The sequence below is a fragment of the Panulirus ornatus genome, chromosome 18 (assembly GCF_036320965.1).
Source record: "Panulirus ornatus isolate Po-2019 chromosome 18, ASM3632096v1, whole genome shotgun sequence".
Lineage (NCBI taxonomy): Eukaryota > Metazoa > Arthropoda > Malacostraca > Decapoda > Palinuridae > Panulirus > Panulirus ornatus.
The window spans coordinates 35,504,760-35,530,504 of NC_092241.1; the positions used below are offsets into that span (position 1 = coordinate 35,504,760).

General features: G+C 42.7%; 1 protein-coding gene across 10 annotated transcripts in view; it reads left to right on the plus strand.

The window, feature by feature from the left end:
* The window catches only part of LOC139755028 (paired box protein Pax-2-A-like), a 231,974-nt gene that overhangs the window by 14,386 nt on the left and 191,843 nt on the right, over positions 1-25,745 (plus strand). For all 10 annotated transcript variants that reach the window (XM_071672971.1, XM_071672970.1, XM_071672979.1 and 7 more), the window contains exon 2: positions 19,413-19,776. In XM_071672971.1, the coding sequence (XP_071529072.1) occupies positions 19,677-19,776 (100 nt within the window). In that variant the 5' untranslated portion in view covers positions 19,413-19,676. The remainder of the gene's footprint in view (positions 1-19,412; positions 19,777-25,745) is intronic.

Here is a 25,745-nt window from a genome sequence, read left to right on the forward strand (position 1 = left end):
CTCCCATTCCTATCATGTCCCGGTATGTTCTGTCTTCCTCTGTCTTCTCCTGACGCGCGTCTCTTCTAGGCAAGAACTGTGGTCTTACTTCCCGTCCCAGCGGCACCTTCTTGCCAAATTCTGGTTTCCACTGGTAAGATCCTGTCATTGTCAGGGATGTTTTGTTTGAAGAATAGATGAATGGAAGGAAATCGAACTAGGCCTTTTGACCCATACGAGATGTGAACCCACCCAGTTTCCTATATGCAGACATCTAATCTCTGCTTGAAACATTGTAAGGTGTTTGCACTTACTATCTTATTTGGCAGCTTATTCCACTCATTAACAACTGTTTCATCGTCCTATGCATAGGGCATCTGTCCTCTACCCCTTCTTAATCCACATCTTGGCTTCCTTCCTCCCTATTTCGATGATCAGTACGTCCTGAAGGCCCTCGATCCATACCCGCTGAAATTTGACCAGTTCCTCTTATAACCTCCTCGTCTTACATTGTATCCCACCCATGTCTCTCATGTCTCGGTTCCCTCACTATACCCACTCCCAACCCCACAACGCCTCGCCCAGCCAGGCAAATCCTCCCGAAAATCTTTCTTACAATTTACCGTAATTATGCTCTATTCAACACCTCACACACACACACACACCACAAGCTTATATATATATCCTACCTATCTGTGTCTCACTGTATTTCATCCCACTAACACATAACGGTATTAGATACGACCTTCCTTTTTCCATAAGCCGTCAGTAAAATTCGGTCATGCATCGAATTAACCTAAATTGAATTGCATATAACTTGTCTGCTCTGATACTGGTGTTAACACCGAGCCAGGTTTACGGTAACCGTTGCCTCTTTCCGTCCCGTAAAATATCCTCCTAGAACCCTCATCTTCGTATCCCACGTCCCTTCCAGAGAATAGGGCTAGTAGATCCTGAGGTTGTGCGTCAGTCTCGTGGCCGTATTATTGTCAGCAAATGAATCATGACCGATGCATGAATGCTCCAATAGTCCTCCTTCCAAGTGGCAATCCTCATTTGCTGGTTATTCTATCATGTCAGCAGGACATGCACACGCTACGGCCTCCTATTGAAGCTACAGAGAAGGAAAGTAAAGTTTCATGAAAACAAAGCGTCATCTACAATGCCACAGGGTTATCTTGTGTCGACCGTCTATTTAACCTTGATGTCCTCCATATGTCCTCACACTCAGGACCAGCACCATATACTGGTACCTGGAGTGTTGATGGGTATATTCTCATCGCGTCTCTGTGAGAAACTCAGAACGTACATCAGTTCACAGGGTACGAACAGAACAAGACTTCTCTCTTAGACACGCGCCATTGCTCGCAAATGTGTGTGTGTGTGTGTGTGTGTGTGTGTGTGTGAAAGATTAAGCGGAATTCTACGAGTCCAAAGACACACGAGTAGACAACACACACACACACACACACACACACACACACACGCGCGCGCGCGCATTCAACCACACGTACACACACACTGTACATCTCGTGCGCGCGCACACATAAACTTCCCTTACACAGATAAACAGGAACACACACACGCACACGCTTAAACATTACCTCTTAATTATCGGGTTAACTGGCCATACACGGGGAGCGCACTGGTCGCTGGCGCTACTCTCGTTAATAACTGATAATTGCCCACAGGAAGGACGCCAAAGGGTTAATTTACAGTAGACGGTACAGCCGGGCGGGGCCATTCATAGGGTTACCTCCCCCATCCCCCACCCCCACATGCCCGCAGGGGAGGCGGAGAAGGAAGTAGTGAGAAGGGGGTTTGGCAGGAGGATGGGGATGATGGGAAAGGAAATGGTAGATGGGAGGGGGAACGCGGGGGGTGGGGAGAATTGTGATGGTGAGGGAAGAGCAAGGATGGGAAGAGGATGAGAGAGAGAGAGAGAGAGAGAGAGAGAGAGAGAGAGAGAGAGTAGAAGTGCTAGGTCGTTGCAGCAACCAAGACAGTGTTCAGAGGTTAGGAGCAATACACATGTACCATCCAGACATGTCCTGGTTTGACTCGGTCTGGCCGCACACTGACATTCATATGAATATCCAAAGTAATCTCCTGTCGCTAAGTTCTCAGGAAAATTTCGAGAGGGGATAGAGCGAGTACAGCTACATGATCCCGTAAATGAAAAGTAGCGGAGAATATTATTTCTCCTCGCCAGACCAAGAGGCCAGCACTGTAGCAAGGGATGGTACTTGAGGATCAGTTCTGTACCTGTTATGGTACTACGCTCTTCGGGTTACACTCAGACCAGGATCGGAACTTCGAGTCTGCAGCATTTCCGGGAGTGCGACCAGTCGCCGGGTATTGGGGAAACTAGGTTACTGATGGGAAAAGGAAATGGAGAGGGTAGTGTTTTAAAGGACAGCTGCATGTGTGTGATGATAGTAGGGGCAGATGTGGCGTGGAATGACGAGACTCGTGGGAAATGGGAGGATCAAAAGGATGGTATTTCCTTTAAAAAAACAAAACAAAACGACTTGCATCTTTCTCAGTCAGTTTGGAAAGGTCTTCTCTAACATTTTACGGAGTTAGAAAGCTTTCCCATCCAGGTGAGTCCATTTTGTGATCATTAAAAAGACAAGAAAGGAAAAGTTCCGAGTTTCTCTTGTGCAAGTTGGAAGCTCCGGAGTGGCTGCCGTTAGTATCATTAATACGTAAACTACCGCCACACGCCGACCTAAGGCGAAGCCATAAAAAACGGGTTCTGCGAGGTAACGAAGAAAAAAAAATTGCATTCGAGTAACTTAGACAAATATACGAGCAACTTGACACGCCACGAGCTGTACGCCGACGACGCGAGAGACACTAGCAGCGCTAGGGAATCAGGACACAATGATGGAAATTGTGGCGATACATAGGATGAAAACCACAACTGGATTCTGAGTCACCAGTCAGCCAGTCCTCCTAGCTCTCCTCTACCTGATGATTCACGTCATTTCAATCATTGTTTCGTATGAAAATTGATCAATTATGTTTGATCCGCTGCTAACTCGCTGTGTCTTTACCTGTATCAGATTCTTTACTGGTACAGCTGTAAATCCTGAAGATTTTAATGCCTACAGTTTCTTGTCATAGTGCAGGAAAAACGAATACTCCCTATAGTTTGAATAACTACCTTCTATTGCATGTTGACAATTAAAAGACGTGTGGTTTAAAGGTAAAGCAAAACCCATTTTCATTTTTCTGCCTCGTGTTAACGTATTGTAATATCTGGCAGGTGAAAGCTCAGTCTGTGTTCTTTCAACAAGTGATATATTTTTTTTTCCCTCGTAATAATAATAGAAGTTTTATGGTCTGTTTCCTCGCCACGACCTCGATCGATTTTTCTATCAGTGTCACGTCACGCTGGGAGAGCGCTCTCCTCCTAGACGCTAAGATTGATCGCTACTGCGCAGAGAAGGCGACGTGGATTGTTTTCGGAGAAGAATACAACCCAGTCACGAAAAAGATATATTTCAGGGTGCTAAAATACATGGAACTTCTATAAACGACGAAGATACCAGAAACATACTCGTATACGAACCATATTACTAAAGATACAACGATCACGGTGATCACCGTCCCTGGCTGTGTGGTGTACTAGCAGTCTTGGGTCCTTTTTGTGTCGTGCCGTACCTAACGTGAGTCTGATCAAAACTTTTCAAGACTAATGATTAAGACGAACCATAGAGAGACTGTAGTTTTACGATGCCACGGAATCGGTCGATTTGTTCCGTAAGGCTCGGAAATTCTCGAGTCTATGCCATATTCCTTTTCTCCACTTGTATCTTTGAAATATTTGTGAGATTTACACTACCAAATTTAAAAGCATCGTAGATGTGAAGTTTAACCTAGTGGGTTTGGCTAGTTTAAGTAGCAGCACAGTATACAGACCATATAAACACTCGTTCTTCATCACCATTTCCCCAAAGTATACCCCTTTGTTGTTGCAGTTGTAGTCTTCATGACATACAAACAACACCTCTGCATTTGGGACAGAACCTATCGGAACCTGGTGGTTCATTGTCGCTGGTAACTTGACCTAAGAGTGGAACATGTACTGCCAGTACCCATCCATTTCCTAGTTGAATCCCCTGTTCATCTTTTCTCCCACTACCTTTTACCTACAGTTCACTTAGTTCCTGGAGCAGGTGAGTCCAATACTAACGGAGCCTTTCTTTATGGCCTCACATCCAAGAATCTGTAACTGGATCACTAGCAGGATAAAGTAATCTCTCTTGTTGTCCAAGCAATAAAGAGTGTCAGAACCATTTTATCATCAGATATTTTTCTTCAGCAATAAAGATGATATCTGCAGGAGTTCCATATAAGTTTAGGCATGGTATAAGAACTTGTCCTTGAATACCCTTTGGAATTTTTTTTGCTTCCAGAAACACTTTTTTTTTTTTTCGTGAAACTGAAAAAGGGGAGTGATGAATGTAGGTGAACGAAGAACTTGCATTATCTTATCTTTTTTTCATGAAGTATTCACTGTTGTCTGTACAAAGTCCTTTAAGAATCCATGGCTCTGTAGCCTAACAATTGGAAAAAATTCGATACTTTTACATGATATATATATATATACACCTGGAATTTTGATATTTTAGTTCGTGGTTTACTTACTAAAGCAGCTTCTCGTCCTATAGTATTGCATTTAGTTAGCCAACTCTGCTAAGCAAGAGATTCTTAGAAGGCTTCACATGATGGCGCAGAAAACATTTGCTTTAGAGACAAATGGAAAAATGTATTTGAGATTGATAGAATGAAGGCGATTATGTGATTTTGTATGATGCATAAGACATTTGTTCAAATGTATTCATAGACATGCATTTGCCTTGTAAGTATTCATGATACATGGCAGAATTTGGAAAAGCTTATGTTACATGTTTAGCACTGTATAATAGCAGAACGCTGCATATGGTTCAGTATCATAGAATTTGCCAAAATATTGAAACTCTGTGAATAAGTACGCATCCTTTGAGTTTCTCTAATCGTGCGATATACTACCACAAAATGGTGCGGATCACATAACGTAAAGTACTATGGATATCCGAAATGTAGCACATAATGATTGTCTTCCAAGAGGAGCACATGTGATGGGTAGAAAAGAGGAAATGTAAAGGAATAAAAGGACTAAGGGTGTGAGGTATCCAGTGGAATTGTGTAATTGATGCGGTGAGAGGTTGGGGTGGGAGAGTAGGGAGGGCTGGTGTGCAGCAGGCGAGACCGGGAAGGAGAGTGAAAGTGAGAGAGAGAGAGGGCTGGTGGGTGGGGTAATAGGCGGGGGAGTGGGATGGAACAGGTGTTGGTAGTGAAGTAGTTTTGAGGTGAAGGAGACCAATACTGAAGATCAACTAGACCCATATTAAACATTTACACCAAAACTTTACATGTATGTGGTATGTTTAACATGGGAATGTATGTGAAAAACTGTTTGATGGAGACATTCAAGTACAGAGCGATTATAGCCTGGTCGCTGAAGATAGAACTGAATACACCCTACCTTGCTGAATACACTTTGCATTAGCTCATAAAAGTAATTGAATTGCAAATATCAGCCAAGAAAAACGTAGATAATGAAGTATTATGACACGGAGGTGCATTGTTCTAAGGGTCATGTTGACAGCACGTTTGACTCATTAGTTCGTTTTTAAGCTGATTCTCCGTATGATTTAATGGTGAATTCTGGGGTGAAAGACCCCCGCTCCCAAGTGGTTGGTCAACTGCCCGTCATTCCATTATGAATGTGTTAGGTGTGAGGGTGAAGGACTGATGTTAAAGTTCGTCGTAATCTGGTGCACCTCAGCCATGGGTCATAAACTTTACTGTGTAGCACAGTAACCATGACACACACACACACACACGTAATGTACTGTGACCATGATTCATAAACTGTCATGTGTTACACTATCAACCATAGTTCACATAATGTGTTGTACTCTAACCATGGTTCGTACTCTAACCATGGTTCACACACTGTTTTGTGTCGTGCTGTAATCATAGCTCATACACACCGTGGTATGTTGTAATATAACTGTGGTTCATGATCTATGACTTGTTTAGCTACAACCATGATATGCTGCCCTTTAACCACTATTCAAATATAAATGTGTGTGTGCTATAACCATGGCTCACACATTGTGATGTTTCATTATGAACGTGGTTCATAAGTTGTGACATGTTGTATCATAACCATGGTTCATATTCTGTGTTGTTACGCTGTAGTACCCATTATATCTTCGTTGCAATATACACAATTGTAATAATGCAACCTTGGTTCACACGCCGTCTTGTGTTACACTACAATTATCACTCGCACAATGTTATGTGCTGTACTATCATCATGGTTTATCTGCTGTGATTTGTACAACTGCTTCTCGGTAATTAAGGTTCATACTCTGCCATGTACTATTCAAAGGACCTACAGTTGATTAATGGAAGTGAGTGCAAAAAATGAGCTGAAGTTCTTATACACACGAAACACATTAGCATTAGAATCTCTTTAAGATATACCTTGTTGTAGGATCCTATATCATCGCACATGATTCTCTTCATGATTCTCTGCCTCATATGAGTCTCTCTGACATGATTCTCCGAGACTCTTTATGAACTGTGTGGTTTACTCAAAGTATTTCATGGTCAGCTCATATACCTCAAAGCCTAAGTTAATACTCAAGTTTAAGTACTTTGATAATTTACTTACTACGTGTATATGTTTTTAATAGCTGCTCCTAGTGACTACAGTCTGGTTTCGTCGAGGTTTCCGCACAGTTCTGATACCTTGATACTATTGGCTCCATCAAAACCCATCTCGCTTGTCCATACTGAGAGAGGCCAGATGATTAGTGGGATGAAAATGTCCTTCGCTTCACCTCAGCAGTAGCACAAAGTCGTAGATAATGAGAAAGGAAGTAGTGTTAACTTGAACCATTTGGCAGGAAAAGATTCACAACGAAACTCTTATAACTGCTTGGGTCTATTTTTGCAGTTTACAAAACCTTAAGAGAACCATACCACACAGGCATTAAGAATCATGGGAAACGTTTATGTTTCATGAGCCCTTTACCTGTGGAGGAGGAGTGAGGGGGGGGGGGGGGTGATTGCAGACATTAAACCCTACATTTGGGATACGAGAAAAGTTATCATGCGGTCATGACTTACAACTCAAATGAAAACTTTTTAAGAATCTACTTCATCGTAAAAGACTGTACCTAGTGCCTGCCCCCCAAAATCCCTTCTGTCTTTTTGAGTTTCCTCCAGCACTCGGGAAGCTGGCCACGTCCACTGGGCGAGACAACAAGTCATAAAGTGTTGCGATGGTGTGTATGCGTCTATGTGCAGAAAGTACAGGGCAATGCATTAGTAAGTTCTTAGTGTCGTCTGTACTTTAGATGCATCGTTGGCATGAAGGGTCTTGGCATATGTTGAAACATGTTGTGGTGGTAGGTGATATATATATATATATATATATATATATATATATATATATATATATATATATTTTATTTATTATTATACTTTGTCGCTGTCTCCCGCGTTTGCGAGGTAGCGCAAGGAAACAGACGAAAGAAATGGCCCAACCCACCCCCATACACATGTATATACATACGTCCACACACGCAAATATACATACCTACACAGCTTTCCATGGTTTACCCCAGACGCTTCACATGCCTTGATTCAATCCACCGACAGCACGTCAACCCCGGTATACCACATTGCTCCAATTCACTCTATTCCTTGCCCTCGTTTCACCCTCCTGCATGTTCAGGCCCCGATCACACAAAATCTTTTTCACTCCATCTTTCCACCTTCAATTTGGTCTCCCTCTTCTCCTCGTTCCCTCCACCTCCGACACATATATCCTCTTGGTCAATCTTTCCTCACTCATTCTCTCCATGTGCCCAAACCACTTCAAAACACCCTCTTCTGCTCTCTCAACCACGCTCTTTTTATTTCCACACATCTCTCTTACCCTTACGTTACTCACTCGATCAAACCACCTCACACCACACATTGTCCTCAAACATCTCATTTCCAGCACATCCATCCTCCTGCGCACAACTCTATCCATAGCCCACGCCTCGCAACCATACAACATTGTTGGAACCACTATTCCTTCAAACATACCCATTTTTGCTTTCCGAGATAATGTTCTCGACTTCCACACATTCTTCAAGGCCCCCAGAATTTTCGCCCCCTCCCCCACCCTATGATCCACTTCCGCTTCCATGGTTCCATCCGCTGCCAGATCCACTCCCAGATATCTAAAACACTTCACTTCCTCCAGTTTTTCTCCATTCAAACTCACCTCCCAATTGACTTGACCCTCAACCCTACTGTACCTAATAACCTTGCTCTTATTCACATTTACTCTTAACTTTCTTCTTCCACACACTTTACAAAACTCAGTCACCAGCTTCTGCAGTTTCTCACATGAATCAGCCACCAGCGCTGTATCATCAGCGAACAACAACTGACTCACTTCCCAAGCTCTCTCATTCCCAACAGACTTCATACTTGCCCCTCTTTCCAAAACTCTTGCATTTACCTCCCTAACAACCCCATCCATAAACAAATTAAACAACCATATATATATATATATATATATATATATATATATATATATATATATATATAAAGACTACTGAGGGAGTAAGAGGATAAAGTGGTGCTCCTGACGGTCGCATTTGGAATATCTTCCACTTCTGTAACGAGGTCTCAGTCGGCCAGGTTGCGACTTAATACATTCACGAGATCGCTTCAGCATTCCGGAGCGAAGATGACGTCCACGATTGCAGGAACAATACAGAGACTCGATCACTTGATAACATTGAGCGAGTGTCTGGTACCCGGGCCGACCTGGATGATATTTGTGATGTTGCTCCTTCGCTTCATTCACTGGCTCTTGTGTGTCCTCTGCCGTGTAGGGAGATACCCTGAGACCCTCTTCTGCAACACGAGAATTAGTGGACTATCGCAATTAAATCCTTACGTCTTGTCTGAGTGGCGCTCGTGATTCGGGTCTTACTCTTTGATCAACGAAATCTGCCGTTCCTATAGACTGGAAGTGATTGCGAATAACATGTCTGTTTAATGTATCGTGAAGGCTTTTTAACTCCTCCAGGGATATCTAAGCACTGTCGTCCAGGAAAACTAGAATAATAGTAACTTAAGTGGCAATGAAGTATTTCATAAAACTTGGTTGAATTAGCGAACCTGCCTTACATAAGTGATTGTTCTCTCTCTCTCTCTCTCTCTCTCTCTCTCTCTCTCTCTCTCTCTCTCTCTCTCTCTCAAGATGATTCGCTGGTGAATGGAACGAGTCCTGTCAGACATCCCTGCTATTCAGAGCCTGAGGGTGTATTTAGGGGAGGTAGATGGTGACCTTGGACGTGCTGCTGTATGTGGTAGACTTGTGCACTTGCTGGGCTCGTGAACGGTAGCGCAAAAGCAATACTGAGATCAAAAATGATCTTTTGTTTCGACCCCAGTGTGCTGGTAATCACAGCCTTAAATGTGAGTGTTGGTTCATTACATAAGCTTACGGTCTTTTCGTGAGGAAGACTTCTCTTCTAGATACAGAATATAGATACAGTTTTCAAATTTTAAGGATCCTATAATGACTAGCAATAAAGGACTGTGCTGTCTCTTGTAGGGTTTGTTTAGGCATGTTTTTGAAAAGATTCAGTTTGACTACACGCCATTAAATCGAGTTGTAGTAACTGAAGTCTAACTTAACCTAACCTAACCTTAATCAAGCAGCAACAATCTTGTAGGCTGCTGCTCTCGTTACTTTCACCAGAAACATGATTCAGTTGACAAGTTTCATCATAATGGAAAAAGGCTCCTCTTGTGCCTGTTTCACCTTCTCCATTTGCTACATATACATCCGTTAGTTCTTTCCTGTATGCAGTTTTTAGCTTTCTGTTTAACATCCCAGTATTGTTTTGTGCAGCATCTGTGCCTAGTGTACGTCTAAGGCATCAACTCTATAATGGTCCTGTCAGAGTCTCAGTGTTCCACTCTCTGGCCTTCCCCGCTAAGCCATACAACAGGTGTTGTACTGTATCCATGTATTTTTCGGAGCTGTTCACTAGTCTCATCACTGATATAATTCGAAAACTTCAAGGTCATGATCAGCGTACTACCAACTGATCTCTCTCTTGTTGGGCATATTTGAGGCCTGTATCCTTTCCCTGTAACTCGGCCCTTTTCATTCCGTTACCATCTTCTGTGCTTTTTTAAACGCGGTGTCAAACCTGAGAAGTATATTCTAGTTTTGGCCTATTGTGGTATGTGAATAGCTTGCTGAAATTTTTGAAAATTTCGGCATCTATAAACTCGTTCTTATTTCAACATTAGCCGCTAGATAGTTTCTCCCCTTTGCTGTTCTAATGTGGGATTCTGGTGACAGGTTTAGGACGGTACCAACTCGCAAGTCCCTCTCACGCACATTCGTGAAGCTTATTTCCTGCTTGATAATGTTCGCATTAAGGTCTTCTTTCCCTGTGTCCCATCCTCATGATGACTTTCATCAGTCATGTTCCGGCCCACTTTGCTGTCTGTCTAGGTCCCCTCGTAAGTTGTTGCGGTCCTCATCGATCTTCACTTCCCACATGACCTCTGCATCATCTTCAAACATCCAAGTAGGAGTCCATACCTTCTGGCAAGTCATTCACAGATATCAGGAAGAGTAACGGTAACCCTGATACGTTCCAGTGGTGACCTCGGTTCGTTTCGAGATGGCTCTTCCAAAATGTGTCATTTGTTTTCTTCCAATAAGATGATTTCTATCCAACGAAGGATTGCTGCCTAGAGATATAGCTCCTTAGTCAGCTTCCCATGTGGTTCACCGTCAAATGCTTTCTGGGAGTGCTAATGGAAACAATCCACCCAGCCTTTCGTTTTGTCTAAATGAGAGCTCATTCTCTCTTAGAAATCTAAGAGGTTCTTTACACATGACCTCCTTTCCCTAAAATTATGTAGTCTTTCAATTCAGCCATCTTTTTCCCCCCTCAAGTAACTTTGAAACATTTGTGTACTACCAGAATTTACAGTTTCACCAATTCAACCATCCACCACCATCTATACACTCGCAGAAATTCTCTACGTCCTTTCTAACAAACCCTCTGCATCTGGACAACACTGCTGTTATAAACTGGGACGCTGCAGTCAAATCACCCCTTACTCTTCTCTCCTCCATATTGGAGGGAGGTGTGTGTGTGTGTGTGTGTTTAAGATGTTCAGTTTATAATGTCTTACTTTTTCCTACCAAGGTCCTTGCCTACAGCATGATTTAGCATCATATTGTCAGATCCGTTTATCTTAGGTATTAGAAGAAATCTCGCATCACGTACATTACAACGACGCGTCTGATTTGCTACATAAGTGCGCGAAACTGACAACAGTTAGATTGTTAGTGATATACCGCAGTGAGTCACAAGGATGGCTCACACAGTACAAGTTGAGGGAAGAGGGAGATATAGGGGATGGAGAAGGACGGGAAACGCAGGAGTAAAGTGAAGGTAGAATCAGAGAAGAGTAGAGAAGCCTTGGGGAAAGTGATGTTACGACTTACTACTTTTTTTCCCTCACTTCAACCCGACTTATTGTTACTTTTTCCTCACTTCACCCAGACTTGTGTCTCTCTCATCGGAAGATGGGAGTTGTTAGTGACTTTCCCGAGCACAATATCCTGCCCATATTTTACCAGGTTAGCAGTAGAATGTTGGGGAGCAGATAGTTAAACTCAGGATGGAGCGCGAGTCAGGGGCACCAACGCAGTACTTGAGACACAGATGTGTTGGCCGGATCTTTCGCAAATAAAATCAAGGTCAGGTGGAGTTCAGCCACGCCAGTAACTCACACCCTGTATCAGGTTTTCCCGTCTGCTTTAAAGATATGTTCTAAAAATCCTAAGCCGTCGGGGATACTGCTTCAAGACCGATATTGACATTTCTTCTTGTAAGGTTTCAACCAGTTGTGATCAAGAAAGAGCAAGTCATCAGATATAATTCTACGTCATGTGTGAGCATGCGCAAGAATCTGAACATTCGTATGTTCAGGAGACAAAAACTAGAACACCAGAAAAGAAAAATAAAGCATCGACATTGCACGAGTAAGTTGGCCAAAGCTGATCGTTACATGCGGGATCGGCTCGAATTTTCAAGTGTACTTGGGTTCTTCCTCCCTCAGATCTTGCAAGTTTTGTCTTCCGGACATATCATTATCAACACATCTGGACATGATGAAAATAATAGATGGTGTTTACTTTCCATCTTTTTTCTTTTCTTTCAACATTCCACATTATGGTTACAGATCAGTGCAGTACATTCAATTTTGACTTGTGAATGGAAGACGCACGTGGGATTGAAATTTGCAAATTAGATACAATACGAAAAAATCTAAAGTCGTGGGCAGCAAACGTTTGTCCAGGATTCCAAACGTGTCGAGTCCTGACCGAGAGTTTGCCTCACGAAGTCTTGCACGGATCGTAGACAGAACAATCACTTGATGCTCCAGCTCAGGCTATAGTTAAAGATGAGGAATGTCTATGCATGTATCTCGTGCTGAAAGCTAGACCATGACCATTGGCGACTGGGATACAAATGATGATGATGAGCCAGTATGAAATGCTAACAACTCGTTCCTTGTATAGGACCCAATACAAGATGTAATTAGTATAAGGAGGCGGCTCACTAACCCGCCATGTTTGTTGGTCTAATCAGCTGAAGGAAAACAGATAATATTTTTAATTTGGAGGCAACCTGTGGTGAGCAGTTTCTCTTACGAGTCATTTCGTTCAAGTCAACAGATTTTTTTTTCATTGAACTTGACGCAGTATAGGACCAAAGACACTTAAGTGCGTAGCTTCTAGGCCCAGTAAAAGGAAAATCTTAGATAAAAGCAGTCTTTGTTCTTTGTTTATAGTAGGCTGTTTCTGACTTGGAAGGTCGGTGCAGTAAAGATATCAGACGTTACTTTATTTACTACTAATTTCAATCAACCTTCAATTGCGTGTTATGTGTTATGTACACACACACACACACACACACACACACACACACACACACACACACACACACACACAGTGAAAATCCCCAGCAGTGAACTCCTGTGTCCCGGTGTGTTCTGGCAGATTTGTATTATTCTCTCATAAAGTATTTTCACATTCTCACATTTACGAATGTTGATAATACGAACTGTTTCCTTTATTATTCTGGTGTAATTGCAGGTATATTATCGCAAAATATCTCAACATTCTTATTAACCCCTGACTGAAACCTTGTTCACTGACTAGTTAGCTTAGAAAGTAGAGATTTTTGGAATTAGCGAATGAAGGAATATCAAAATGATAGCATAGAATGATGATTTCAACACTCGGTGATATAAAACGACGAGATGTGAATTAGGTTTTTAGAGATCTTTTAACGTTTGTGTTGATGATAAAACATTGCATGAATAAGATGAGAGAAGATTAAAGATTAAGATCTTCAAAATTAGGTAGTATATTTTTTTCATTGTACAAGAAATACCAATAAAAAAAAGCTGGTCGTATCTCAGGACCTTTATCCTTATTCTTGCAAGTAAACAAACACGAGGATATGTTAAGTTTGTTCATATTAACGACTATTGCCATACTAAGTTCCAATCCACTCTGCTCACACTTCTGTCTTGGTTGCAACTCTTGACCATTCTCCTTCGGCAGACTGTCTCCCAAAGCACTCTCATCTGCATAATGGTCTCTTGCTAAATTGCAGGAATGAATCAATGGCACTTGAATCTTATCGCATTTTCATTACCCATCGCTGTCAGTTTAGCGACGTTCGTCAAGGAGAGGCAGGTTACCTCCACTGCACACTGGGTAGGGGAACTGCAGAGGAAACTAACTGATCTAGGTTCAGCTGCTCTCTCCTCATGGCTCAGAACACTCTATGAAGCATAGCTCAGGAAGACAGCCTCGTCCACCGGGCGTGACCATAGGTCATAGAGTGTAGTGATGTCGTGTGTGCGTCTGTTAGTGGCGAGTCCAGGCCAACTGAGTAGTGTTTGGTGTTCTCGTTGTGATAGTTGCATCCTGGACATGAAGTGTTTTGGGATATACTGAAACGGTGTTTCTGTAGTGTTGTAGGGATGGGCGATATCTAGAGCGTAGACGGGAAAGTGTGACTCGTGTTTGTATGGATAGTACGGCTTTTGGTGAATGTGTTTATACCTGGTGGGCTCGTATTCAAGATCTGAGTTAAGGAAGCGGATGTTTAGTGCTTCTTTAGGTTATTTCAGTGTGCCTATGTTTTGGGATGGAGAATTTTTGAATAGAGGTTGCTGAGGTGTGAGGTAGATCTGCTTTTGATCTCTACCTGGGGATTGGTGGTTTGATATGGAGAGGCTTGTAGGAGTCCAGTGCCCTTATATAGAACTGAGTGCCGAACATGTTGACGTGAGAATGCAATAGGAGAATTTTTGTTTCATTGTGAAGGTAATACATGTTTGCGGTTGTTGGACAGCCAATAATTGTTCTAAATGCAGCTATTTTCGTTGTATGCAGCTTTGTTATAATTGCTTTTGAGAGGATAGAAAATCAGGTAGGTGAAGAATGAATTAGCTTTTGTGTTCATGTTTTGCTGTGGGAAGCTGGAGTGAATGTCATGTGCGAGTCGTATACGATGCTTAGAATGTTTGGTATTTTGCTCAGTGTGAGAAGTTCTCTCTATTCGAGGTGACTGGATGGTGCGAGATAGAATCGTGTCTCTGTGGGGTTAAAAGAGTGATTGAAGACTTCTGTGGAGATGCAGAGATCCTGTTCTGGGTGAACCATTGTTCCTATTGTGTGATATATTGCTGCGTGTTAACTATCGCTACTGTAGTCTGTGGGTGTTGTTTTGTGATTTTGAGGTCGTCTGCACTTGAAAGTAACTTCATGCTGTGGTTTGTTGGAGGTGATAGGTGAGGGGGGGTTTGTGTAAAACGAGATTAAAGACTTGAAGAAAGAACTGCTTCTTGAGGAACTCTGCGGTAAACCTTAAGTGTTTAAAAAGGTGAAGCCATTGTGAGGGACTTTCGCCATGGTGGCTGGCTGTGAAATAGGCCAACCACGTTTCATCATTGTTGTGGAGGGCGATGTCAAGAATCTTTCGTGTGAGGATGTGTCGAAGGAGTGTCGAAGGCCTTGTTGACTTGCTCTCGCCACTAATACTGAGCGGTAGAGGTTTGTGGTAAGTTGGAGGCATCCAGGACATGTTGTGTTAGAGTGTGTAGTGTGTCAGTAGAGTGGGTGGGTATGAAGCCATCATGTGTGAGAGTAGGAGGTTTTGTTTCTGTTGCGGATCAATTTTTCATAGTCTGGATCCCGAAAACAAAACTGATAAAGGCGATAGGAGAAGTGGGAGTTCGGTGGTTATCAGGGTTTCAGGCTCGGTATTATGCTGAGAAGTTTCCATATGTTACGGATTTTGCTGTGTAGCCAAGAATTGGTTGAAGACATCCGAGTGCATGAGCTGCAACTGGGTCGCCATGTTTTATGTGACAGGTTTTCATTGTATTGCTTGCTCTTTCTGAATGGATTTTGTGTAGGTTTCTGATGACTTTCCTGTTCAGGGGTGAGGTTGATATGTGGCTGTTTTATGAGTGTGTCTCATGAGTCTGTGAGTTCTTTAGAAGTGATTTCATTAGAATAAGTCAAGAGTGCTTCATGAGTTGGGCTGGACTGGTGTGATAAGAGTGGACTTTCTTCAGTGTCCGCCAGAGTTGGTTGTTATGTGTCTTGTGATTCACCGTGCTGAAAAAAACAGTTCTACTTTCCAGTAAGTCTTTCAGTGATCAGGTTAATGATGAAGTTATTTATAGTTTGTGAATAAGAGCAAGGTTATTAGGTACAGTAGGGGTGAGGGTCAAGTCAGTTGGGAGGTGAGTTTGAATGGAGAAAAACTGGAGGAAGTGAAGTGTTTTAGATATCTGGGAGTGGATCTGTCAGCGGATGGAACCATGGAAGCGGAAGTGGATCATAGGGTGGGGGAGGGGGCGAAAATTTTGGGAGCCTTGAAAAATGTGTGGAAATCGAGAACATTATCTCGGAAAGCAAAAATGGGTATGTTTGAGGGAATAGTGGTTCCAACAATGCTGTATGGTTGCGAGGCGTGGGCTATGGATAGAGATGTGCGCAGGAGGATGGATGTGCTGGAAATGAGATGTTTGAGGACAATGTGTGGTGTGAGGTGGTTTGATCGAGTAAGTAACGTAAGGGTAAGAGAGATGTGTGGAAATAAAAAGAGCGTGGTCGAGAGAGCAGAAGAGGGTGTTTTGAAATGGTTTGGGCACATGGAGAGAATGAGTGAGGAGAGATTGACCAAGAGGATATATGTGTCGGAGGTGGAGGGAACGAGGAGAAGAGGGAGACCAAATTGGAGGTGGAAAGATGGAGTGAAAAAGATTTTGTGTGATCGGGGCCTGAACATGCAGGAGGGTGAAAGGAGGGCAAGAAATAGAGTGAATTGGAGTCATGTGGTATACAGGGGTTGACGTGCTGTCAGTGGATTGAAGCAAGGCATGTGAAGCGTCTGGGGTAAACCATGGAAAGCTGTGTAGGTATGTATATTTGCGTGTCTGGACGTGTGTATGTACATGTGTATGGGGGGGGGGGGGTTGGGCCATTTCTTTCGTCTGTTTCCTTGCGCTACCTCGCAAACGCGGGAGACAGCGACAAAGTATAAAAAAAAAAAAAAAAAAAAAATTTGTTCTCTGATTTCTGTTGATGGTGAGTGGTTTTGACTGAGCTGGTTTCTCTGTTTTATGAGGTGTGTTCCGTGTGGTTAGGAGTTTGGGCTATATTTCTTTTATATGGTGGATGTGCCTTTTGCTCGTTTGGTTGGAGATGTTGATAGATTGTGAGACTGCATGATCTAGGTATGAAAAATTGCCACCACACCCGAAGGACAGTGACCACCTTACAATCTCCACCCTAAGCTCCCATAACATTAGTCCCAAACCCAAACTTCCAATCCCCACATGACAACACATGCCCTACGTTCCTGACACGCACGCAAATACATTTTTTTTTTCTTCTGTAACCAGTATGTTAACATCTGGCTCTGGAGTCTGTAGTCCGGTTTTGTCTTCTAAGGCAGATAAGAAACTAATGAGAATATTTTCATTCATCTCCATGCGTCCTGATGCTTCGTAATCAGTAAGCACCAGTAGAGAATATACAAGACATCCTAATACTAGTGAAATATAACCTAATAAACTTCCGTCGTCTGAGATAATGATTTCTTCCAATGAAAAATGCGAATTGAAGGAATCCGTCAGTGGTATGTTGCTGCAGTTGCAAAAGAAATTAAATGTGTTAATGCAGTGATAGCATCCAGTTACAACGGCTTGATTAGCAGAAGGGTAAGAGTACTAGGAACATCTAACATGCTTCAGATTTTGCGTCGTCCCTCAATGCATAATTTTGAAGAAGAGGTTTTACGTAATGGCCCGGCATTTCATCCTCCCATGAAATACTACGAGATTCGTTTAAGAATCACAGGCATGACTATAAGGCCGTCATGTGCTCCCTCCGCGAACACAACCCTGAAAACAGCTTGAATCGCGAGGCGAAGGTAATTTCTCCGGTCTGAAGCTGTCAGTACACTTGTGACCCGTTGGTATGAATGGATATGTCACGACCTAAGGGAAAAAGAGAGAGAGAGAGAGAGTCTGCATTTTTCTGGAGATGACATATTTTGATCTGTATCAAGAGCGCCGAATTGCCTTAGAAGCTCCAATGCTTTGCTTATAAGTCTAAATTCTATAATCCAATCCAATCCAAAAATTAGTATTATGTTTAAGCTCCATGTTTTATCCTTTTCGTTGACGCCAAGCTAATTCTACCCAGACATCTGCAGATCACACGATGATTATTTCAGAATGCACATCACAGGTGACCAATGTGAACTTCGTTTGCGAGTTATCTAATGTGTGGTGTACGTTTGCTGGCATGAGTCAATGATCATTGCAGGAGTGAGTAATGGCAGGAGCGCACCACTGTGCTTGAGCAGCCCTGTCATTATCATTTCACGGATGAGTCACAGAGTGAAATCTCTCTCTCTCTCTCTCTCTCTCTCTCTCTCTCTCTCTCTCTCTCTCTCTCTCTCTCTCTCTCTCAGGTATAAGAAGTGAACCATAGGATAGTTGAGGTGACAAAGGTCCTGGATGCCTTGAGGAGTGTGTGGAGAGAGAAGGCTGTGAGTTCTGTTCAGGCAAAAATGGTTGTGTTTGATTGTGTTAATATTTATGATGGCGCTGTGTGGATGTGAGGAGTGGGATTTCAGTTAAAAAAGTATGGATGAGGGTGGATGTATCAAAAATGAAATGTTTGAGCACTATATGTGGCGTTAGGATGAGTAAGGAATGACAAAGAAAAAGAGATATCGCAACTTTCTTAGAGAGAGGTTCAAGGGCAATCATAGATACACAGATAGATAGATAGATAGATAGATAGATATAACGTGACGTGGATTCCTAATTAAATCTTGAAGTTATTTCGTGCTTGGCTTGGAACAATCTTAGTCTCGGTTACACCTACCACAGGATAAACTACATGCAACCACACAGACGGATCAGATATGAAGTACGGGTTAGCAGGAGTGGAGAGTAACGGGAATGAAAGGGATTCAGTAAGAGGAATGGAGTAAAAACTTGTGTAGCAATGGAGAGGGAGAGGTGTCAACGAGTAAATATGGGAGTAGCACCACACCTTTCTATATAATATAGATACGAAAATTGAGGCAGTGGGTGTAAGTCGTGACTGGGTAATCACAGCCTTTTATTACACATATGACTGGGAGATGTGAGACCACGATCAGTTTATCGTGTAGATTGTTGTCTAAAATTAGCCAATGGAACACGAACGTTAATCATTATAGATTGAGATTGCTGTGTAGATATATGTATACATTTCATCCTGGACAATTATTCCTCTTGTTGTCTAGATATAACAAAAGAATAGATACCAAAAGGAGCTAGTAAGTCTAGAGAGATCTCAAGTTACAAAAAGAAAAAAAAATCAGATCCATCATATCGGCCGGTAGGCAGGGCCAAGTATTCTTTGCGTGAATCGCTATTACTTTTCATCCTGTAAGTAGGCCATCTTAGTGTATACTCCTACAAAAAAAAAAAAAAAAAAAAAAAAAAAAAAAAAACAGAAGGCATTGGGTGTTAAACATGTTCATTAATGATCATGCAATTCACTATCAGGATGCAGGTTAGGTTTTACTCTTGCACGTCTCGTGCCACTACGTAGCTGTGCAGGTGTTAGACGGCTTCCAGTGGGCTGGGGTGTACTCACCCTGGAAGTTACACTTGGTGCTTATTTACATCCAGGGTGAATAATACGATCTCTGTTTTGTTTTCTACAGGTGTTGGGTGTGCAGGTGCAAGGCTGAGAGTGCTCCTGTTAATTTACCACCATCAGTACCTGCGTTTGTGCGCCTCAGCAGGTCAGCCCTCCCCGTCACTAGAACCAGCCGCTGAGTTGGTTTAAGTGCGTCTGTGGCAGCACCACTGCCTCCCTGGCCGGCCCCTCATCCAGGAGTGTACGGAGTACTACATGTAGAGGGCTCCTACGTCTGCCCTCACCCACTGTTGTTCCTGTTGTAACCGTGGCAGAAGAGGAGCTCTTCATGATTACCATGGATATTCCGCCGCCTCCCGCCCCCCACCAAGTGGTACACACGCAGACCATCATGCAGCAGCCCAGCCCGGAGGACGCCAAGAAAAAACGTGAGTATTCAGACTTCAATCTTCCTTTCTTTCACTCTCATCATTATATTCGTGTTTGCTTCTATGTCACTTGCCTCGACCGTCAAAATCCTCATAGCGCTCCTCTTTATCTAGGATATAGTACGAAGACTTGACAAGATTATACAATATCATTCATATCTCGGCTTTCCTCTTTAAAAACACATGTACAATTCGTCACATCTTAGGTGTAGCTGGTAGTACAAATATGTCGACTCTGGCCTCTGACGGTTCAGTTCTTCCAGCTGCGTTACTGGAGACGGTCTTAGCACCTCGCATTTGCAGGATGTCTCTTGCAGCATGTAGTATGGGGGACCCATCCTGCAGTGTTACTCTTGGTGTCCAGAAATGCTTTTTCTTTAACGTTGCTTGGTGTTCATACTCTTACAGTAAAAAGGGTCACTCGAGTACTGACATAGTCTTAACACACAGATTTGATGAAAAAAAAAGTCGTAGATATTCGTACAAATGTGCACTTTCTTCTCTGCCCACTTTACACCATTTTCTCTCAAGAGATACATTGCCTGAAAGTCTGATTCAAGTTCCATGATGAAGAATGTTGCATCTCTAAACCGCTGCCGCCTAAACTAACATGATTTATGAACATACTCGTCTGCATGGTTCATAAGAAATAAACTAAATAGTCCTCGACTAAACACTGAAGACTTGTGTAACTATGTGAATTAGAATCTCAAAACGCATATCGTTGTTCTCCCGGTTAAACACAGTCGTTACTGGATAATATTTCAGGTACAGTTGCTGTGCTAGTAAGATATGATGATAGTTATCTGGTCTTTATGCAACTAATGCACCCGGTAGAAAGTAAGTCACTCCAACAACTTTCCGTCATAGAATCTTATACCCGACAGTGCTAGTGTACATATTATATTTTCGTATTCACAATGACTAACATGTCCCTGTGCAGCTTTTAACCCGTTCTGATGAATATATTTTTTCGTCTTTGGTTTAGTATTAGCCAGTATGTGGAAGGTTGGGGTTCATACCTAGAATAGTACCTCTTTAGCAGCTGGTGCCAAGTTTTGCTGTATATAATCCTTTGGAAAGTGAGCGTCAAAAGTCGCTTCGTCTAATGTGCCTCTTCAGATATGAGCGTACTTCATCCGGACCTTATGTTCTATTGATCATCAAATTACGCAAAAATTCGTAGTAGAACGATTGTGTCCAGACATTTATCATTTGCTTTTCTATCTTCTTTTTTTTTACTGGACAATAATGTCTTGAAAGTTGGTATGAGTAAAAAAAGAAAACTTCATGAATCTATTTGCTGGTCTGAGGACGCTAGCTGGTCTGAGGACGCTAGAGATGTGCGTATCATTTAACGCACCCAAGAACAAACCAAGTCCTGAATGTCTCCAGGAGTCTCAGAGTCTGAGAAACTGTTGAGGTTGTAACTTAAACCTAAAATGAGTAGCTTATTGCATGTTGTAAGATGGCTTATTGAAGACCCCCTTTCTTTTAGCCAGTCTGTGGTGTAGATAGAATGATGGAGACGCATAAATTATCTTACTGTTGACTGTTATTTGAAAGTGCAAAGTCTATAGGATTTTTCTTTACCTTATCTAGTATGTGAATATTTTCTAATTCAGTGAACAAAATATTTTGACACCGGTTCGAAAATGTGATCTTTCACGATTTACGAGAATTCAAGTGAATATCCATACATGTGCCACATCATTCACTGGGTATTGTGTAGATAGACGTAAACCGTTGATCATGGGAACCCAAATTCTCCACTTTAATGAACATCAGTAAAGTACTGCACAACCTTTAATTACGTTAGTCCGAACGAAATTGAGATATTATATACTGTAGTCCGGAGATGGATCCGTTGACTTGCATTCACATCTTCCCGAACGGAGGAGATGAGTCGCTTCATCTCTCTTCTGTTCCTCAAGTTCCCTAAACCTAGCCAGACACCACCACCTGTGTACGTGAACCTCGTTAAGGCTACCGTCAGTCAATCACTACCGCCTTGCGAAAACACCGCAAAGTCACTTGTTCTAACAGAGACGTTGCGATCTGAAAATTTGCCCCTGTTTTACACGTATGGTGCTCCTATTTAAGTCCTTTATGAAAGAAAACAAAAATGTTCGGATAACGTTTAGTCTTTTCTAACATAAATGCCACTGTTATGAAGGGCTAATGTGGACCTTTCGTTCAGAATCGTCCGTGGCTACACTAGCCACAGATCAAGGTTATGGACGAGCTGAGGACTGACTTATCGTAGATAATTACATAAAACGTGCAGGCAAGAGCCTTCCAGTGACCATTGGTCATGCAGGTGTTCACGTGTCGGGTAACAAGTGAGATCCGTTGGTTGATTACGCCCGCAACAGACCATTAAAAATCCTCTAGGCAGATTTATGTGATCACTTGCATGTTGCTTGTCGTCGATGGCCAGCTGACTTATGTGTTAGCTCCAGCTGTAACAGCTTATCTGACCCCGCGCCTCACCCATGGCTCAGCCTGACCTAACCTCTCCCAATGAACATATCTCAATATACTACATTGTCATAGCATTTTCGGTAGAAACCGTAGACAGTATAAAGTTAACTTGTACGTATACATCTATTTTTATCAAACCATTTACAGAGATAAGACATAATGCCTACAAGCTAATTTACACATTACTGATGCTACGCTTGAAGCTATTAGTAAGGTTAAGGTAGAGTATCGGTGGACTTTGAGTATAATTCAGTTACCATGGCAGCGATATTCAACCCTTTAAAGAAGGAGGTATCACAGCGGCCGATCCTTGTGTGGCTGGTGTTTATACAGAAGGTATAGGAAGCAACAACCAGACTCGTGCTGTCGTAGGGGATAGTATACACGCATAAGTCTCACGAGTTCCCACCAAAGCCCATTCCTTTAAAACAGAGAGAGAGAGAGAGAGAGAGAATTGGCATCTTGGCAGATGGAAAGGATTTGTTGAAAGAAAGTGGTTGCAGAAGAGCTAACGTTGTTAAAAGATTTTGTTTCCATTCGGTCACGGAGAGAGGGGGAAGTCTAGCCACTCCAGCCATGTACGTGAACCGTACTACGTTCTGGATCAAATGATTTCCCTAAAGATATGGTGTAGCTACTCACAACAAAAATATTTGTGTCATCCACGTGAACCCCACTTTTTGCGAAGCTGATCTTATGATGTTTATTCTGTGGGGTTTCCAATATGTTGTTGTACTTCGCAGCTAATGTCTGAGGATGGCAACAGTCGTGATTAATCTCATTTGATGGTGGAGGATAGAGAGACTCGGGTAGACTATCAGTGGAGAATAGTAGCGCTTCTCCCTCTACTCCTCTACATTTTGCAGTGTTAAGGCTGGTAGTAGAAGGTATTGACGCCTGCCATGATCACCATTTCTCTGACTTATGTGATGGTTGGACCAGCGGTGGAGGGTAAGGGAGACTTGCTGTTACCACCGCTCCTTCACATCCACCGTTACCAAGATGGAGGGAAGCCTAACTCACCATTATCACCTTTATGTATATAGCCAGTGGTAGCGGCAGAGAGGTGTAGAGGAAGGGACTCCCAAAACTATTGTTGATACATGGTCGATGCTCACGACTCTGGTTATAAGGAAGATGATGGAACAGAAAAGTAGAATATTTCAACTGGTAATATTCCGTCTGGTAAACTTAATGGTGTTAAATCATATTTGAAAGGTAAGACGATAGCACAGACCAATGAGAATTATCAACTGTAAATGTTATCGAGTGTGAATTTAACTTTGGCGTTGAAATCTCTCTCTCTCTCTCTCTCTCTCTCTCTCTCTCTCTCTCTCTCTCTCTCTCTCTCTCTCTCTCTCTCTCTCTCTCTCTCTCTCTCTCTCTCTCATTTAGTCAGGAAAAAAAAAGGGAGCGAAGGTAACTTGGAAAAGAGACTCATGATACTAAGGCCCCAAAGTAAGAAACTTTCATTTCGGAGCAGGAGAGTAATTTACCCAACTCCGGTGTTGTCCAGTGTGATCAGCGGTGCAACTTGCTGCTGCATCACACGTCGGTCATTACGAAATCAAATCCTATCGTCAACACACCCTCAAGACCATTAGACCTTGGCTCACTTTTCTTCATCACATCTAGTTTGTGGCTTCATAAGGAATGCCGACCGATACTTTGTACACGTTACAGAAATACATAACGTAGTGAGTTTCCATCCTGCAAATGTCATGATCGAAATCTGGGTCTTTGAGTCTTGCCGTGGACAGCGTCGATTATCTCACTGTAAGAGTTTCGTATTATTATGAGACTGGGGATGAGGTAAGCGGTATACAGATCAGGGATGCATTAATTGATTTTAAGGCTGAGATTCCATAGTGGTGATGGAACAGTCAAGACTGTAGGGAAGCTAATTATGTTATGGTCAAGTACACTAACCTTTTAAAGGAGAATTAAAGGTTCATTATGAACATAGAATTATATATTATACTTTTGAACATAAATCTATACATGTGGGGTTTCTGTAATCCTGTGGAAACCATCGGTCGTTGTTTATTGTATTTTCAGTTGTACTGCCCTGATCTACATTTCCATCTTTCCATCGCCATTACTCAGTATTTCATCTCTTCTTTTACTCCTGACATTCACCCAGTCCTTTACAACAGTCACCCACTCTTCTGTTCTCATCTGCATCACCCACACCCACACATCTATGTCACTAAGTCTCCTATGTCCACCCATATCACTATGGTTATAACTCGCTTCTCCATCCCCGTACAGAAATCCTCACCCACACAACCAAGTCTCCTAAAACACACATACATCCCCACTCGCAAACCACACCACACCACCATCTACACTCTTGCATTACACTTCTTCACCACAAATCGCAGCCTTCTCAGGAATCCACTCAGTCATGGGCTCCGCTTCATCACTGGCTTCATCCCAGCCTCCATTTCATCACACGAGTCCAAGATGTCATGCACGTTACAACCACAGTATCTCCTCTACCAACACCTCTCCGCCTGAGGAGACTGGTAAAGAAATCTTTGCTTCCCACCGAACCAGTAGATGATGTCGGGTAAACACAACCAGAAAAAAGACAACAGTCAGAAACCCTCTTGTATTCCACACAAAGGCAGGATCCGGGCATCGTATGAACAAAAGCTTCCTGGTTTTCGAATGATTCCGTCTTACGATCGTAACAAACAGTAGGTATTTCATGACTGTAGAATTACGAGATAAAGGTTCTCATCCCAGTATTCTGAAAGGGAATTGGAGCAGCGGTACCAGTGATTTCGCGGCAACCAGCCATCCCAGTGATGCTACAAGCTGGAGTTATACTCCCGTGAGAAGCCAGGCGATGTGTGACGTCGTTTTATTAGATTCTCCAAGCGGAACCATTACGGAGCTAGACGCCCTGTTCATCACCAGGGGGAACTCAGGGCCAAAGAAAGATGTCCGGATCTACTTCAGGGTGTAACTGTAATGGCGTCTTGCAGTGTGTGTGTGTGTGTGTGTGTGTGTGTGTGTGTGTGTGTGTGTGTTGTGAAAGATGTGACAATGAAACTGGTGGTTTTTGTGAGGTGGTGTATACTGCAAGCAAGGACGTGACAGTGTATAGTGGGAAAGAAATAACGGTTTATTATGAGTAGGCTGTGAAATCGCGTGGATGAGCGGGGTACTGTATTGTAGGAGTGACGTTGTGTTGTTGGGTGGGGTGTGACTGTGTCTTGGGAAGAGAAGTGTAACACTGTTACAAAGGGGAAGGCGTGACACCGTCGTGCGGAGGATGAGACCATGTGTCGTTGGGACGGGTGTGACCTTGTGTCGTGGGGAAGGTGGCATGATTGTGCTGTGGAGGACGTTTTGACACTACATCTTGTGTGAGGCCATAACTCTTGTTTAGTGGTAAGGGTCAACTTCTCCATATGGAGAAGGGTATGACACGCGTCGTGTGGGAAGCTTGTGATGCTTTGGTGTGTGGGAAGTTG